Raw genomic sequence first — 18,211 nt, 5'->3', positions numbered from 1 at the left:
AGGTTTTATGGACTATTTGTATTCAGTTTATTGTATTTTGCTGCGGGGGGGGGGGGGGTTTCATTTTGTGAGCTGCTGAGAGCCAACATATATGAGATGGTTGACTCTAAAAATTGTGTGTGTGTGTGTATTTATATACTTAGATGGAGGAATTTTAGCCCAAAGGCAGCTTCCTATGGAAGGCTATGACTAAATACAGCAAAAAGGAATGGAGCTTGGTACTCCCGAGTTTTGCCAAGTGTTTAAAGGATCTTTTTCCTGACAGTATTACCTGCTCCTTCCAAAGCGTCTCTCTGACAGCAGTCAAGCCTGCCCGGCCTGGGAAAAGCTGGGAGATGGCAGAGCAAATGCCTGTCTCAAGGTCAGTTCGCCATTTCCAAGTTTGGTCTGGAAAAAAAAAACAGTTTACAAGCCAAGAAATGAGAAGACCTCAAAGAAGAATATAAATAAAAGGGATTATTTTGGTCTGAGACTTGGCTCTGATGTGCTGACCCACAACAGGGGCTGGAATAAGGAGGAAGGAGCCGAGACGACCGCCAGGAGGGCTGTTCAGAGGTTGCAAGTCTCACCAAAGGATGCCTGGAGGTCATTTAGTCTGACCCCAGGCATCTGCCCTCGGAGAACCATGGCAGCATCAGAAAGGCCAAGGCGTGGATGCCGCTGAAGGCATCTGGAGGAGGGCACTGACTCTGCGGGTGGGGAGAAAGCCGTGGGAAATTCCACAGGGAAAAAGCCAGTGGGAATGCAGGCCCAGCCTTGCAAACCCTGTGAGCCAAGATCCGGGGAAAATATCCAAAGTTTGATTGCTAAACCAACATCATCACCATGGCAACGAGGAACAACAAGCACAATCATATGGCATCCACAGTGGAGATCTGCTGCGTAGGTGGCCAGCCCAGCACACCCACACCCACGCTGAGGGTGGGGGGAGGACGGGAAGGGAGGGAAAGCCCCATGGGAAGCCTGGCTCATCAGGCCCAGCTCACTTAGGAAGCCCGTCCCAGGATCAGGGAAGGGAAGGGGAGACACACACCACACACAGAGAGAGCATTAGAGGAGACAGAAGGAAGGAGAGAAGAAAGAAAGAGAAAGAAAGAAAGAAAGAAGAGGAAAGGAGAAGGAAGAGAAGGCGAAAGAAAGGAAGAAATATAAGGCAGACTAGAGAGAAAAAGGAAGGAAGGAAGGAAGGAGGAAATATAAGGCAGAATAGAGAAAAAAATAAAAGGAGGAAATACAAGGCAGAATAGAGAGGAAAAGGGAGGCAAGAAGGAATATAAGGCAGAATAGAGAGAAAAAGGAAGGAAGGGAGGAAGGAAGGAAGGAAGGAAGGAAGGAAGGAAGGAAGGAAGGAAGGAGGAAATACAAGGCAGAATAGAGAGAAAAGGGAAGGAAGGAATTTAGGGGGGCTTCGAATATGGGGTTCAATATTTCACTTTCCCCAAGGTGTACGAAGCCTTTGGGAAGGAAGGAAGGGGAAAGGGGAGAGGCGGAGGGGTGGGCTGAGTCTCCCCTCCGAAGGCAGAAGCTGCCGTCAAACTCTCCGGAAGGGAACGGACATTTCTCTTCTGCCTCCCGGAGACCCAATGGAAGCCCAGCCTCCTCCTTTCCATCTGGGCCTCCTCGCCTACAAATCTCTCTCCAAAAAAACCCCACAAGCAAATTATTTTAGCAACAAAAACTAAAAAAAATAGTAATTTGAAAATCAAGTTGAACTTTCCTAATTTCTTTTTAAAAGGCAACACGTAATCCATGGAGCAGCTGAGCCGCCTTCTCTCTTAAAAATATTCCCCCCCCCCAACTTTGACCAAACAAATGCCGATGATAGGAGTGTCCAACCTTGTGGACTTCAGCTCCCAGAATTCCCCAGCCAGCCAGCATGGCTGGCTGGGGAATTCTGGGAGTTGAAGTCCACAGGTCTCAGTTACCGAGGCTCAGAACCCCCTGATCTACATTTCAATCAGCAGATTGGAAAAACCAGGTTAGTTTCCTTCCCAAATCCACCTCATCAAAAAGAAAAGTCTCCCCCCCCCCAAAAAAACCCAGGACCCTTCCCAAGTGGATGGGGGAGCATCCAGCCAACCACAAAGCCTGCAGCGCCCTCCAGTGGCAAGCAAGGGCACCTCTCCCCAACCTCAAACTCCAGGGGGAGGAGCTGGAGGAGGCCCCACCCCTGGTAGAACTACAACTCCCAAGAGTCCCTGGGGAAACTCCGGACTATATGAATTTCTCCAACTTTGGACTGTCCAACTTCTCCAAATTTCTCATACTTTTTTTGGCAGGAGGGGGGGGGGAGGAGCAAATGTTGGGGTAGGGTTTTGTTTCCTTATCGGCCACCGTGGCTCTTTTGGGAGGTATCTGGGAGGGTCCCCCTTTTTAATGCTTTGCCCTGGGACAGCTGCAGCTGCTCTTGCAACGGGAGTGGTCTCTTTTTTCCCTTTTTATCCTCTTCCTCTACGTCCCACACCTCACTATACAAAAATAATTCTGGGTGGCTTATTATGATTTTTAAAAATATAGAAAACATTGAAATTAACAGGAATTAAATAAAACTAGGAGCCAAGTGCATGAGGAGGATGGGTCTTCTCTCTTATTCCATCAGCCAGCTCCAGCATAAAACGCCCCCCCAATATGACTGACTGTATCCAGTTTTCGTTGCTATGTTGAGAATCTGGAAAGAGTGCAGAAAAAAGCAGCAAGGATGATTAGGGGATTGGAGGCCAAAACATATGAAGACTAGAATTGGGTATGTCTAGTCTCGTGAAAAGAAGGGCCAGGGGTGACATGGTAGCAGTCTTCCATTATTTGAGGGGCTGCCACAAGGAAGAGATGGGTCAATTTATTTTCCAAAGAGGCAGAAGGCAGGACAAGAAACAATGGAAACTAAGCAAGGAGAGAAGCAACCTGGAATTAATAATAATAATAATAAATTTGGATTTATTAGCCGCTCCCTTTCCGGGCAGGACTCGGGGCGGCGTACACTAAGACATATATAAACATACATATATACAAAGACATACATGCACGGAGGAGGTAATAGATTAAAACATTAAGACAAATTAAAACCATTAACATGCCCCGTCTAATAAAAAAACCCAATATACAATAAAAATTTAAAATTTAAAAAAGACAGTCAGGAGGAATATGAAAAGGTTACGGTTGAGCCAGGCCGGATGATTGAAAGAGGTGGGTCTTCAACTGTACACGGAAGGAGCGGAGATCGGAAATAATCCTGATGTCACGGGGGAGGTCATTCCACAGGGCTGGGCCCATCACAGAGAAGGCTCTGCTCCTGGATGTCGCCCCCCGACACTGTTTGGCGGACGGCACCCGGAGAAGTCCCTCTCTGTGTGAGCGAATTGGTCGTAGGGATGTGTGGGGCAGGATGCGATCCTGCATGTAACTAGGTCCTATGCCATGAAGCGCTTTAAAGATCATAATCAAAACCTTGAGGAGAAACTTCCTAACCGTGGGGACAATTAATCAGTGGAAGGGCTTTTCCCTCCAGAGGTTGTGGGGGCTGCATCACTGGAGGTCTTCAAGAAAAGATTGGCCTTAGTCTGGAAAGGTAGAGGGTCTCCTGCTTCAGCAGAGGATTGGACTAGAGGACCTCCAAGGCCCCTTCAAACTCTGTTATTCTGTTTTGGTGCAACAAAAAAAAGGCAAGATAACATCTGCATCAGACATAAAAGGCAGAATTAATCCAGAGAACCTGCTCGGTTGGCCAACTCAAGAGATTGCATTGCACAATCAGGGAGGGAAGACACCTTGTTCACCTGCTCCTAAGGGGCCGGCTGTGATTGCTTTGCCACATTGAAGTGCCACAAGAGCATTTAAGCCTCTTTTCTGGGGTTTAAAGGGGATAATATTTTCCACCTCGGTGGCCGAATCAAGGGTTCTTTTGCTGCCTTGCAAGCCGTCAAGGGCCCTTGTGGGAACTGAAGTCAGCACACAACTCGAGAGGAGGCGGTTAGATAAATTAAAATTAGTTTGTAGGGCACTTCATAATGCAGAGCACCTCAGCTCCTGGTTCCAAAAGTCTCTACTCCACCTCTCTCTGCTCAACCCCAGAAGGAAGCCCTCTATGCATGCTTCCTGAATCCCAGAACACTGGCATTGCTTAACATAATATTTTTTCATTTATTTGTTGAATTTATATACCACCATTTCCCTGTCCAGTGATTACAGCGGGGGTCTCCAAACTTCGTAGCTTTAAGCCCCGTGGACTTCAGCTCCCACAATTCCCCAGCCTGGGAAAACAGCACCGCTGGCCCTAGGAATTCTGGGAGTTGAAATCCGCAGGTCTTAAAAGTTACCAAGCCTGGACAAAAGTAATAAAATTAGCATGCTCCCCTTTTTTTCTCCTTCTGCGTGTCCTTTATTATTGATTTGGTGAGAATTCCCCCATTATTCAATGGCTGCAGCCTTAGTATCTCGATTTATAGTGGAGAGTCCAGATGTCTTAAAGAAAGACGTAACTACGAAGAATGCCCAGGGTTGCCATACCAGAGGAGGGAGGCATCTGGAATCCAAGGCAGAAACCGAGGGCGGGAGGAGAAGTTCGTAAGGCAAGGGAGTGTGCTTATTCTGGGCTTTGTGGAGATTAAGGGTTTGTGCTGAAAACAAGGAATGAGCTCTATCTAAAGCAGGGGTCTCCAACTGTGGCCACTTTAAGACTGGCGGACTTCCATTCCCAGAATTCCTCAGCCAACTGGGTTTTGCCCCATTTTACAAACTTTTCTTGACACGGTTGTTAAGCGAATTAATGTATTTGTTAAGAATGGTTGTAAGACAAGGACTTGCTGGATTATCGGATGGCAAAGTGTGACTGTTAGCTTTCTGCATATTAGACTGAAGGAGCCTCCCCGTCATCTGGGTTAGCAGTTGAGGTTTTAGCTTGGCTTGTTTCTTCTTCTTTTTAATAGAACCAAGCTGCTAGTCCTCACGTAAAGCTTACTGGGACTGGCATGAAACTTCCAAAGAAGTCAGTCTGGGCACAGGATAGTCTGGCTCTCGTGCCCAGCCCTTCCCTCCCTCCGGGGCCCTTCCTCCCTCACCTTTGGGGCTGCCAAACCGCACCTGCCACCCAGGAAACGCCTCTGCCCTCCAGGTTCGAGTGTGGCAGGCCAGTGCCAGCCTCACGCCAGGCGCTCCGAGGCAGCACATCTTTCAGCACTGCTTGCCTTCCTGGGCCTTCGGCTCTCGCAGGTGCCAGGTAAACAGGCAGAGTGGAGGAGCTGTGCCCAGGCAGGTTGGCACAAGCCGAGGAAGGGCTGGAGGGCTTGGAGGGGGTCTCTATGCCAACTGGATCAGGGAGGGAAGCAGGGAGAACGGCCGAGGCATCTATCCTGAATGCCAGGGGCCTTTCAGTGGGTGCCAGCTTCCCGAGACCCAGCTGGCACCTTGGTTGGGGCGTCGGAAGGAGCCCAGGTGGGAGGGTGCCAGGGCTGCCCAGGAGGGCAGAATCCCAGATGTGCTATTTTGAGAGTTTTGGTGCAGATCCCTAGCGTTGACTTTCCAGGCAGGGGGAGAAAGTTTTCACCCTCGAGGCTGAGCTGCTGGGGGTCTGGTATAAATCAGAGAGGGGGAGAGTTTGAGCCCCCCCCCTCAGTTTCTTGTGGGGTCCTCTCCAGCCTCAGGATGACCCCAGAAGCTCCTCAAAATCTTTTTTCCAATCTGCATGCTACGCAACGTAGACCTATTTTTATTCTATTTATTTGATTTAGGTGGTTTATATGCCCCCCCCCCCCCACTCTCACTGACTCTTAAGGGCGGCTTAAGGGTAATTTTTTAAAAAAGACCAATATAAAAGAATAAAGGACAGTAAGCCCAGCACCACCACTGCAACGCAACACAACGCAACACAACGCACAAGCAATGCAAATTGTGTGGGGGAAGGTAAACTAAATCCCATAACGTTGATGGGTCCTTTGCACCCTTTCCCTGTCTTTGGGGAGTGGTCCCACCCCCCACCACTCAGGGGCAAAAGAGGGCCCTCTCTGCAGTTCCGGGCACCCAGCCAGGATGCGTCCCAGGAGCAGCAACCGGGAGCCTGGCCAGTGCACAGTGCGAGTGAGGGTCTCGTGGGAAGCCCAAATGCAGTTCCTTGCTTTGGGTGCAAAGTGCGCAAGACGCAACGCCACCAAATGCCCCCCCCACCTGTGAGCTGCCGATGGTGGTCTAGGAAAGTGGACTGGAGATTGTGGGGAGGGTTTCAAAAAACAGGAATTGGAGTGGAGAACTGGAGGACGGGCTGAGGGCTCTCCAGCCCTCCTTCAACACTCCCCCTCAAGGGTCTGAATCGCTTTGTGGCAAAGGAGCGGGCAGGATGGAAGGTTTGGGGGGTCTGAGAGATTCCTCCTCCTCCTCCTCCCTCAGCCTCAGGGCGATTCCAGGCAGGGTTTTTGGGACCATCAGCTGTAGAGGGTCATGGAAAGCAGGCCTTCCACCTGGTCCAGGAGAGCTTCAGAGCTGATCTTCAAGCTTGGGCACATTAAGGTGGGTGGACTACAAAGCCCAGAACTCCCCAGATGTCATGGGACTTTAAAATGTGGAATCATGGGAGTTGAAGTCCACACATCTGAAAGGGGCCAAGCCTGAAAAACACGGAGCTTTATGGGATGGAGATCTTTCTTAGTTGTATTTATGTCTATGTCAAATTTAGAAATCGCCCATCTCATTCCACAATGGGACTCAGGGGGGGGGGGGAGTGTATGTGTGCGCGCTTGCCTGGAAGATCTTTAAGGGGAGGCTGAAACAGCCCCCCAGTCACCGATTGATGGGCAGGGGTCTCAATTGCCAAAAGTGAACCCTGCAAAACTCACCATCCTGGTTCCTATGCATTTGGGGAAAAGTTGTTTTCCAAAAAGGTTGAAAACACATCCGGTTATCTGACTGCTAAACCACATGGACACCCCCCCCTTCCAGCTTTCCACCACCCATTACAATTACCGCTGAGCCCACTGATCAGTCCAAATTAGCCCACTCTGTATGTGCCCCCCATGGAACCAAAAAAGACAATCGGTTAATGGTGAGGGGCTGGGGAGAGCTGGGGAGGGCTGCCCTTAAAGGTTTGGGGAGGACCCAGTGAGTATTTAAAATTATTTAATCTCTTTTAGATGTTACCCTACAACAGGGGTCTCCCAGCTTGGTGGTTTGAAGACTTGTGGACTTCAATTCCCAGAATTCTCTAGCCAGCCATTCCTGCTCCCTCGAGCGAGAGATTGTAGAGGAAGGGATTGCGAGAGAATCAGCAGGTCCCAAAGGGGGATTCGCCTCAAAAAGAACACATTCGTGTTAGGGAATTCTGGGAGTTGAAGTCCATAAGCTGCCAAGCTTGCAGACCCCTGCCTTATAATTTTGAGTGTTTCCGTCTCAAGGTGATTAATACGGTCGGTAGGGAAATCTTACCCAATAATTCCATTTATATGACTATAATGCAATACTACATAATTACAAACTGAAGCAGCTCCTGAGGCAAATCTACACAAACAACACTGCAAAGATCACGAGATCAGGATGCCATTCAAAATCCCACGAATTCCGTATCTTTGAAGTCCTATTTCTTCTAAATTGCCCAGAGTCACCGCAAGTGAGATGGGCGGCCTTATAAATTTTCTTAAGAAAAAAGAACAAATGAGAGAGAGAGAGAGAGAGAGAGAGAGACAGAGACAGAGACAGAGACACAGAGAGAGACAGAGACATACACACCCCAAAAACAGACTGCACAGGGTGAGAAGGGATCCATGCAGCTTCTTGGACATTTTGGCAGTGAAATACACAGTTCTAAATAAGGCCTGTTTAATAACCCAAAACCTATTTGACCACTGAGGGTGATGAAAGGGTGATGCAATTTAAAAGGAGAGCAGGTGACGTGGAAAGCGGTTGGGGCAGGTGATGTAAGCATGAAAAAAAGTAATATACAGGTAGTCCCAAAGGTGCTTTTTTTTTTCAAGAGGCAACTGGATTTTCTGGATTTTCTTTGAAGACGTTTCACTTCTCAACTAAGAAGCCTCTTCAGCTCTGACTAGGAAGGTGGGAAATGGAAGGATTTATACTCCTTGCGGACAGCGGTCACGGGCATTCTGTCTGTCTGCAAGGAGTATAAATCCTTCCATTCCCTACCATCCAGTTAGAGCTGAAGAAGCTTCTTGGATGAGAAGAGAAACATCTTCAAAGAAAAACCAGAAAGTCTAGTTGAAAAAGCACCTTTGGGACAAGCATGACCCGGACGACGGAGAATTTCCATAGTCAGATACAGGTAGTTAAGTTTCTCCCTTCCCTTCCCCTCCTTTCTTCCTTCCTTCCTCCCCCCCCGCCCCCTCCCTTCCTTCCCAAGGGAATGGGGCCCTTGAGCTCTCCCACCCTCCTCCTCCTCCTCCTCTTTTCCCTCCTTCTACCTTTCCCATCATCCAACCTCCTCCAGAGAGACATGAATTCACATCACGTGTTGGGAAGTGAGTAATACTGAGCCTGGACAATTGTGCCTGGAGGGAGAACTCTGGATTCCGTGATTCATTTGGATCAGAGCCAGTATTTCCGGCCCAGGTGGTTTCCTGCCCTGGCCTACCTCGAAGGGCTGATGTGGGCCAAGACCACAAGTGCTCCAAAGCTCCCTTTTCCCTCCCTGGCAACAGGGCCCTGAAGGACACCCTCGGTCCTTATGGGGGATCCCCTTTCCTTTCCCGGATTTCAGAGCAGTCTGAAATTCCAGGCCAATGAAGCCGCCCCCACCAGCCACATTCCCCGTGCCCCCCCCCCACCTTTTTAAAAACAAAATTCAACACCTGCCCTTGCCAAAATTAGCATCCTGCCAGGTATCCAGCCTCTCTTCTTCACCTGCTCCCAGGCTTACCTGTCCTCCCCAGCCCACTCTGACCCACAATGGCACCTGTCCACAGCTGCTTCTGCCACGAGCTGCCACCCTTCCGGATTCAGACCTCGCAGTTCAGACATCTAGCTCTCCTTGGCAACTGGTTCGTACTTACGACGGTTGCCGTGTGCAGGAGTCCCGTGATTTCCCTTTTACGACCTTCTGACCAGCAAAGTCAATGGGGAAGGCAGGTTCACTTAACAACCTGGGGCAAGAAAGGGTGTGAAATGGGGCGAAACCCGCTTAGCAAGAGTCTCACTTAGCAACAGAGAGTTTGTGATTGTAAGTCGAGGACTACCTGTAAGCCGGAAGCCCACGGGGGGGGGGGGGGCAGGCTCAGGGCTAAGGCTACAATTGGGGTGATGCTTCCTGTTTACCAGCCTGGCTGGGGAAGTCAAAAGCACCAAGCAGATGCCAAGCCAGCTGCCCCAGAGGAGCCTGGAGGGCTGGGGCAGAAATTCAGAGGCAAAATGCATGGCACAGGGGGACAAGCGGATGCCACCCCTGCCAGGACGTGCCCCAAAGCACCCAGCAGCCTGGGCCTTAAGCCGGACACTCAGTGGCTTTGCCCAATTAATTACACCTCTTTTAAAGACTGTTTGCCGGGGCTCCGTCCCTGGAGGGACGAGCCTGAGATGAAAGGTAAGAAGGAAATGCTGCATCCGGCTGAACCAAGCCGGCCTCCTGCCCAGGTGAGCTCCAGGTGACTTTTGTGTCTTCCAGGGACGGAGAAAGAGAGGCCCCAACAAGCAGGTGACTCAGCCACCAAGCAGGGTGTAGGGCAGGCTCTGTGGGCACAGGGAGGCTCCGGACACCTCCCCGCCCCAAAACAAAACGTGGTCCTGCTTTGCTCACAGGGAGACCTCTCCTTCCAGGGCTGTGGCAGTGCGGCCGGTCTTCCTTTTCGGACGTCCGTCTCGTTTGTGGGTCTGTTAGCACAACCAAAGCCTGTAGCATCTCTGGGAGGTAAGGAATTTGCATGGATGGATGCAACTTGTGCAGGTTGTGGGTTTGGGAGGCTCTTTGGATGCTTCCAGGAAGAAGCTGACCAGGAATGCTAATGGGCAAGTGGAACTCCCTGCCACAAGATGCCTGAACAGGCCCAGCTCAGGAAGGTTGGGAAGTATGAAAACAATAGTGGGGGGGGGGACCTGTTGAAAGCTGGTCTCCAGATGCTCCTGAGGAGGGGGGGGAGTGGGAGGGGATGGTGGAGACCCTCCAATTCCTCCAGGAAATTCTGAAGAAACAGCCCTGGGGCCCAGATGGAGATTGGGAAACTGCCGCTCTGGAGGTGGCTATGGATTAAATAGAAGACCCCAACTCCACCTTGTTGTTTGCTGCTCCCCCCCTTAGCTAATTTTCTGTTAATTCTAATGTTGTATTTCTTGTTTTAAGATCCGTGGGCTTCCTTTCCCAGAATTCCCCAGCCAGCAGAGTCTTAAAGGGCCCAAGGTTGGACGCCCCGTTTTCTAGCCTTCTTTGTATTGTGCTAGGAGTTGCCCAGAGTCCCTGCTACTGAGATGGGCAATAAAAGTAAAAAAAGCGCAGCTGATGGGCAGCCCCTGAGGGCCCCCACCCTCTCTAGACGAAGGTCTGGGGTGATTTAGAAGCCCCCTCCCCCCAAAATGAAGCCCAGCTCACCAACAGGGCAACGGAGCCTACCTTGCTGTCTTGTTGTGCAGGGGGAAAGGGCAAACCCAGGCCATCCCAAGGCACAACTGAGCGGGTCTGATTAGTGAAGCACAGGTAGTCCTCAAGTTAGGACCGCAATTGAACCCCAAGTTCTGTTGCTAAGGAAGGCAGTTGTTAAATGAGTTTTGCTCCCTTTTCCCACCGTTGTGAAGCGAATCTCATGGCCGGTAAATGAATCCAACTTCTCTGCTCCGTTGACTTGGCTTGTCGGAATCACCTGGGAAGGTCACAAAGGGGGATCACGTGACCTTGGGACGCTGCAACCGTCATAAGTATGAGTCCTTCGCCAAGTGCTTGAAGTTCGTTTAGTAGCTGCTCAAACTTACGACAGCCCTGAAAAACGTGACTTGTGACCGTGTCTCATGGTTACGACCTTCCGCACATCCCCAGGGTGACCTGATCAGAATTCTGAGTCCGCTTGGCAACAGACTCAGAGTTATGACTGTTGTGTGATTCCCTCATGCGACCGTTTGATGAATGAAGCCAATGGGGGGGGGGGCAGATTCACTGAACAACCAGGGGACTAACTTATCAATCACAGTGATTTGCTTAACGGCTGAGCCAAGAAATGTTGTAAAACGGGGCAAAACCTAACAAACGTCTCCCTTAACAATTGAAATTTTGGGCTCCCTCAAAAGTCGAGGACTTCCTGTGTGATGGGATGCTATGCCCTCCCCCACCGTTGCCCCTCTTCTCTCCTCCCTTCCCCCCCTGCAGGTGCCAAGCCATGGGGAGCGCCGTGGAACCGCTGAGCGCACTGGGCCGCTGGTATCTGTATGCCCTGCACGGGTACCTGGCGGAGGTGCTCTTCACAGCCACCTGGGACTTTGCCGCGGCACGGGACTGGCGCTTCCGCGGAGGCAGCAGCGCCTGGGCGCCCTTCATCTATGGCACCTGCGGGCTGATCCTGGAGCTCCTCTATCTGCGCCTGCGGGGCCGCTGCCGCCTGCCCACGCGGGCTGGGCTCTACACCGCCTGCATCTACCTGTGGGAGTTCGCCACGGGCGCGCTGCTGCGCCACTTCGGCGCCTGCCCCTGGGACTACAGCCACTTCACCTACAACTTCATGGGGCTGGTCACGCTGGAGTACTGCGGCTTCTGGTTCCTGGGCTCCATCCTGCTTGAGACCCTGGTCATCCACAACGTCCTGCGGCTCCGGGTGGACGGTGCCAGGAAGACCCTCCGGCCCCACGTCGCTTTTGCGCTCAAAGAGGACTGAGTTGGGGAGGGGGGAGGGAGGGAGGGGGACCCTCCCCCTGTTTCTTCCTGGAAGACCCACCCGCAGCTTTTGCCAGGAGACCACCCCCTGTTCCTGGCCATGAGACCCCTCCCCATTTCTGCCTTTGGAGACCCCTATTGTTTCTATCCGGGAGATCCTCCCCTTCAAAAATGCAAAACTTTTGTGACTGGACTGAAATCTTCCAAAAGAAAAAGGCAAAAATGCTACCAAGTGGAGTAACCCTGTTGCTGACTTTTAATTAAAGAGGAATTGACTGAGATTTTGTTCTGATCCTGTTTTGGGCCGCGTGGGGCTTGCCTACAATTTTTGGCCAAAAAGTTTGCAATTCCCTTCAGAATTTTCCTCCGCCCCCTTAGAAACCCTGCCTTGTAAATCAGTAGAGCTGGTCTGAGGGGCAGCCTAAGAGGGGTAACCCCAAATGACTCACAGCTTGGCTTAGGAGGATGTGCAGACCCAATTCTGGAATAGCTTCATGCTTAATTTGAAAGCAGGGCTGTCTAAACCAGGGCAGCTTTAAAAGCTGTGGACTTCAACTCCCAGAACTCCCCAGCCAGCACAGCTGAATTCTGGGGACTGAAGTCCACAATTCTTAAAGTTGCCAAGTTTGAAGGCCTCTGCTTTAAGGCATGACGGTTTAGCTGAGCTGTAAAAGTATTGGGCTTTGCTCCAGACTGCTAGGAACAAACCCCGCTTTTCAAACAAGGATTCATGCAAACAAGCCATAAACTTAGAAACCGCACAGTGCAATATCCAGGTCGGGATCTCTCCTTCCTCCCTAATCCATGGCGTACCCTGGTCAGGTGGACACGGTGGATTAACAAAACTGGAGCACACAGAGGAGGGATTAGAGGTGTCCCGCATCGCTCCCAGCTAAGCGAAGCGTTGAATAAAACAACCGGTCCCGAAAAGGTCAACAGTTAAACCTACTTGCGCAACGGAGGTGAAAATCTGTGCCAAACAAATGACTTCAAGGTTCTCAATTTTCTGGGCCGGGCTGGGTTGGGCAGGAGATCCGGCTAGTGTTGCCGCCTGCTGTCCCTTTGTGGCCGAACAGACAGACGCCCTCCATCCAAAGGTATCCAAATGGCATCTTTGAGCCAAATTCTGTCTCTGCAGGTCCTTATTCAATTTGATTGGTTTTTATAGGTCGTCCTTGACCTACGAGGCCAACATTTTTGCTGCTCAGCAAGACATTTGTTAGATGAATTTGGGCTATTTTACGACCTTTCTTGCCACAGTTGTTAAGTGAATCTCTGTAGTGGTTAAAGTTAGTAACCCGGTCGTTAAGTGAACAATCCAGTCACCTTTTTAATGTCACACTGACACTAAGTGAATAGTTGTAAATCAAGGGCTCAGATCTTTCTGGATTGGCCCAATTCTGCGCCTCTCGACAGACCCTCCCCTTGGGCTGAACATTTCTCCCCCTTCCCTCTTAGCCCCTTCCCCTTCTGGACATGAGGGCAGGGAGGGAGGGTGTCACCGCCAGGGAACAGGGATAAAACTTTGATTGGATTAAATTGGATTGAAGACCAATTGAGCAACCTGACATTCCAGCCACGGGAGTGGATCATCGCAAAGCCTTCAATTGGTTGAAGTAAGCCTGGCCCAGATGTGTGGGTGGTTTGCAAACAAGGATCGGGTGATCCCTTTGCATCCGCCCCGAGTCCCTTTTTGGGAGAGGGGGCGGTCTAGAAATCCAAGAAATAAATAAATAAAATCCAGAGAAGGGATCCACAGCTTAACTGGGGGGCATTTTCCTTCTCCTCTGTGGCCAGTTTGGCTACTGGCAGTTTCCCCCATGCAAGGTCAGCTCAATTCCTCCTGGGGGGCTCTGGTTTCAGCCTAAACGTCCCCCAAAACTTTCTTGCTTGGTCTTGCTTTGCAAAGCAAAAGGAGTGAGTGGTTGTGCCTGGAAGGAAGAGGAATCCACTCTGCACATGCCCCAAGTCTGTTTACTCCTGGGCCCTCCAGTGCACTGTATGTGTTGGCCGGCAGAGGGCAGGAGAGCCACAGCTGGGAACAAGATCCCCGGGAAGGATCCCTGCCCTGGCTGGGAAGGGGGAAGGGGGGTGGGAAGGGCCAGCCGAAGCTAGGCTGGGAGAGATGGGATGTGTGTTCCAAAAGGATCAGGAGGAATCCAGTGGGGAATTATCCTCTGGCCACTTTTGTCCAGGGCAGAGAATTTAGTGTTGAGGGTCATGTAAACGGGCCCAGACAGCCAACAGGACTGATTATTTTTTAGATGCTAGGTAGGTAGGTGGATGGAGGGATGGGTGGGTGTAGGTAGGTAGGTAGATAGGTGATAGATAGATAGATAGATAGATAGATAGATAGATAGATAGATAGATAGATAGATAGATAGAAGATGGATGGATGGATGGATGGATGGATGGATGGGATAGATAGGTAGGTAGGTGGATGGATGGATATAAGTAGGAAGGTAGATAGATAGGTAGACAGACAGACAATAGACAGACGGACAGTTGGAGGGACAGACAGACAGACAGGTTATAGGTAGAGATAGACAGAGTGTGAAAGTCTGAAAAGGGGGTCTCATGTGTTCCCCTTTTGCAGCCTTCTGACAAGCTCAGCCACGGAAAGGTTGGGCCCAGTTGTGGTCGCAAGTCAAAGACTTGATAAAATACCTCCCTGTGGTTTTCAGAACTCTGACCGTGGACCCAGTGCTTCTCCATTCTCTGCCTGTGCTCCTCCTCCTCCTCCTCCTCCTCCTCCTCCTCCTCCTCCTCCTCCTCCTCCTCCTCCTCCTCCTCCTGACTTCAAAGGCCAGCTGTTGGCTCTAATGAGCCTGCCACAACAATGGGGAAACTGAGGCCTTCCCAGGAGGAAGTGACTCACCCACTAAGCTGGGGGTGGAAATAGGAGTTCCCTTATTGTGGCTCCAATCACTAGGCACCATTCCCCTCCTGATGGGGAAGAGGCCACTGGAGGTACTTTCCGGCTGGCTGGCCCAATCCTTCCAAAGCCACAGAGGGCAGCCCGGGCACTGAACTGGCACCCTTCGGAGGGTAAGTCACCCCCCACTGCTGCTAGCAGGGGGAGAGCAAGCCTGGCACCTGACCCAGTCCTCTGGCTTCTCCTTTGGGAAGCAGCTGGAGTGCCAGGATGATGGGCGCTTAGGCACTTAGGAGAGAGAGGAGGGGAGGGAGGGAGGGAGGGAGGGAGAAGGGAAAGAAAAGGAAGGAAGGAAACAGAGAGAAAGAAAGAAAGAAAGAAAGAAAGAAAGAGAGAGAGAGAGAGAGAGAGAGAGAGAGAGAAGAGAGGGAGGGAGAGAGAGAGGAGGGCAGGGGAAGGGCAGGGATGCCCGCTGGGAGGGTTCAGCTGCTGTCCCCCAGGCTCTCCACTTCCTACAGCCATCCCGGCTGAGGATGATGGAACGGTCATGCTGCCCACGCAGAGGGTACCCGGGTGGCACTGCCAGCCTTCTTCTGATACGCAGAGGCTTCAGGTTTCATCCTGCCAGGCGCAACCATGGAAGCATCCAACAGGGGAAAGGAACCCCTGTGCCTGGTTTTAAAGCCCTGGGAAAGGTTGGCCAGGAGGTCATTTCGACAATCGGGGCAGCGTGGAGGTGGCGTGGTTAGGCTACGCTCAAGGCACCCGTCCCCTTAGTGATGACCCTTGGCTCAAGCCAGCCTACCTCCCAGGGTCGTTGTTGGGGCATGAAAACTCTAAAGGGCCCTGTAAGCCACCTCCAGCTGTTGGAGAAAAGCGGTGATGGACAGGATGAAAACGCAGCAAGGAGTAGTAGCCACTCCATGATTAACTCCAGAGATACCACCAACAGTAGAGGGATGGTAATACCTTTGCAGCCACTGGAAGGGGTTTCAAAGGAGCTGGTGGAGCCTCTGTGTATAGGGGCACTCTACCCTGAGGTCTCTCCTCCCGCAGGGAGAATACCGTCCTGTGGGGCCACCAACGGAGCCTTGGGAAGAAGGAAGTCGCGCAAGGGAAATGGGTGGCCGGGTGAAGCCCAGACCTGCCTGGCTGCCGGAGGAGGCAGAGAAACCAGTCTGGGCTGCAGAGCGACCTTAGCTGGCAAAGCCACCCACCCGGGGATCGGCTGACCTCTTTATCCAGATCCTCCACCTCCCGAGGCCTTCGTCAGGGTGTCAAAACAAAACAACAAAAGAAGACCCAGGCCTCTAGCCCTCAAGGCCCAAACAAATGTGGATGTGGAGGGAGTAAAAGGAAGGAAGGGGAGGGAGGGTACAGGGTGAGGGGTGGGAATAATTGCCTGGTCTTCTCTCCCTTCCTCTGAAAATAATAAACTGGTCAAGAAGGTTGAGATGCAAACGAACCCCCAAGGATGTCGGTTACAAACCTCTGGCAGGAAGACATCTTTTTCAGAAGGAAAACACGGGCTAAGGGCCTAGTCCTCGTGAAGGCTGGGTGAGCCTCTCAGCAGAGCAGAGGTGGTGCTGTGAGATGTGAGCACTGTCGCCATTGATGGACTGACTGTTAAACTGATAGGTGGCCCCTCTCCCCATCCCAAGTCCGTCCATCGGCTAAGCCTTTAGAGCAGGAGTCTCTAACCTGGCCCACTTTGAGACCTCTGCACTTCAACTCCCAGAATCCCCCAGGGCAGTTGGGCAGACTGTGGGGCTGCGGAGGGGAGGGTGGGTTGCCCTCCAGCCGCCAAATCCCACCTGCCCCATTTTTTTCCTCCTGCCTGCAGCTGGCCAGCCATGGAGGGCACCGGGGAAGCGCTGAGCCCGCTCTTCCGGGCATACATCTACGCCATCCACGGCTACTTCTGCGAGATCCTTTTCGTGGTGCTCATCCTGGATCAGGACTGGGTCTTCCGGGGGGGCCTCAGCGCCTGCTCCCTCCTGGTCTACGGGACCTGCGGGATGGCCTTGGAGGGCATCTACCTGCAGCTGCGGGGGGACTGCTGCCTGCTGACCCGCTGCACCCTCTACACCGGCTGCATCTACCTCTGGCAGCTGGGCACCGGCTACCTGCTGCGCTGCCTCGGCACCTGTCCCTGGGACCACAGCCACTTCCACTACCACTTCCGGGGCCTCATTGCTCTGGAGCATGGCTTGCTGTGGTTCGTGGGCGCCCTCCTGCTTGAGAGGCTGGTCATCGCCCCCACCCTGCGCCTCCGCCTGGGACCCGTCTGGAAACCCAAGCAGCGCCCCCTCCCCAAGTTCGAGCTGATCCACGACTGACCACGGCTGCAGTGGGCAGAGAAGCCAGGGAGCGCCTGGCACTGCCCTTCCTTGTATGCCGCCTGCTCCTGGCAGCCTCAGGGAACCCTTTCTCAGGCCGGATAAAGCCGCTGGACGTGTCTGCCCACTTGGGCAGGGGCTGCCGCTGGACTTGGCGAGTGAGCCAGGAAATGAAGTCAGGGCTGGCTTTGACCTACCTCACCAGGTTGTTGTGAAGGCTGGCTGGACGATGTCCTTGGAGCTCCATGGAGAGAGAAGGCAGAGAGGCTCCCGATGTGGCTACGAATTGCGACTGTGGTTGGGGTCGGTTTTGTGATGCCACGTGACACACGGATTTGTTTTTTTTAAAGAGCAACTATTTGGGCAGAATAGCAGAGTTGGAAGGGCCCTTGGAGGTCTTCTAGCCCAACCCCTGCTCAAGCAGGAGAATAAAATGGAGGGAGAAAAAGACGTGGAAATTCGAAAATTAAATCCTCTCATCCGCAGGGAATGGAGACTGTTAGATGCGAACGAAAGGCGAGCCGAGCCGTGAGGAGAATTAACCAACTTTTATTAACAGGACAGTTCACAGTTAAATACAGGAGAGAATCAATGCAGGGTTCATCTGACAGCTATTTATACGAAGCTGTCAGATGAACCAGCCAATCCCCAAGCCAGAGTTTCCCCGCTCTCAGCCAGGTCGCGTCTTAGCCAATCAGACGCGACCTGGCTGTTGCTAGCGCAGATGCCGGCAGACGGAGGGAACTCCCTGACGTCATCTGCCCGGACACAACACTCCTTCCCCCCCAGTGACTGCGCATGTGCAAGCGACGCACAAACGTAGTCACGTAAATATTCTGGGCGGCGCCGGACCCGCCCAGAACGCCTCAGTTCGGCAGGAGGCGTCGGAGAGGAAGGTGGTGTCCGTGGAAGCTCCTCCCGCAAGGGAGTGGAGCTCCGGGCGCCATCTTGGAGGCCCACCCCTGACGGAGGAAAACCAGGCCCAGGTAGGCAGGGCCGAGGGGGCGCGGCCGAAGGCGGGCTTGAGCTGGGCACTTGTTGGTAGGCCTGGCCTGACTCGGGGAAGGCCATTTGGAACCCCGGAGGGGGACGCCAAACGGGCGACACCCCCTCAACAATGGACGGCCGGCAGGCGGCGTCCGAGGACGGAAAAACTCTGGGCAGCTGAATCGGGCGGACGTTTTCTGGTGGAAGGGCACCAGGGAACAGAACGTTGGA

General features: G+C 52.4%; 3 protein-coding genes across 7 annotated transcripts in view; 2 read left to right on the top strand and 1 right to left on the bottom strand.

Moving 5' to 3' along the window:
* PLEKHG2 (pleckstrin homology and RhoGEF domain containing G2) overlaps positions 1 to 17,484 on the bottom strand; it is a 58,441-nt gene extending 40,957 nt beyond the window's left edge. The window contains exons 1-2 of the mRNA XM_081962444.1: positions 17,191 to 17,484; positions 272 to 387 (exon numbers count right to left, since the gene is read on the bottom strand). The gene's annotated coding sequence lies outside the window, so the exon portion shown is untranslated. The remainder of the gene's footprint in view (positions 1 to 271; positions 388 to 17,190) is intronic.
* On the top strand, positions 5,096 to 11,898 carry LOC309397005 (transmembrane protein 229B-like). Of its 5 annotated transcripts, none has more exons than XM_081962666.1 (3): positions 5,096 to 5,212; positions 9,745 to 9,835; positions 11,279 to 11,898. In XM_081962666.1, the coding sequence occupies exon 3, from the start codon at positions 11,289 to 11,291 to the stop codon at positions 11,778 to 11,780; it is 492 nt and encodes a 163-aa protein (XP_081818792.1). In that variant the 5' UTR covers positions 5,096 to 5,212; positions 9,745 to 9,835; positions 11,279 to 11,288; the 3' UTR covers positions 11,781 to 11,898. The 5 variants fall into 5 exon arrangements, with proteins under 5 accessions (XP_081818792.1, XP_081818796.1, XP_081818793.1 ...); XM_081962667.1 differs by having other exon boundaries at positions 5,110 to 5,212; positions 9,727 to 9,835; XM_081962668.1 differs by lacking the exon at positions 5,096 to 5,212 and adding an exon at positions 5,226 to 5,248 and having other exon boundaries at positions 9,727 to 9,835.
* Positions 14,634 to 17,197, top strand: LOC309396900 (transmembrane protein 229B-like). Its single transcript, XM_081962448.1, has 2 exons — positions 14,634 to 14,827; positions 16,498 to 17,197. The coding sequence occupies exon 2, from the start codon at positions 16,508 to 16,510 to the stop codon at positions 16,991 to 16,993; it is 486 nt and encodes a 161-aa protein (XP_081818574.1). The 5' UTR covers positions 14,634 to 14,827; positions 16,498 to 16,507; the 3' UTR covers positions 16,994 to 17,197.
* Positions 17,485 to 18,211: the final 727 nt, after the last annotated feature.

This window comes from Natrix helvetica (genome assembly GCF_964273705.1).
Source record: "Natrix helvetica genome assembly, chromosome: 9".
Classification (NCBI taxonomy): Eukaryota; Metazoa; Chordata; class Lepidosauria; order Squamata; family Natricidae; genus Natrix; species Natrix helvetica.
The sequence above is the reverse complement of the archived record's forward strand: the minus strand, read 5'-3'. Positions and strand labels throughout refer to the sequence as shown.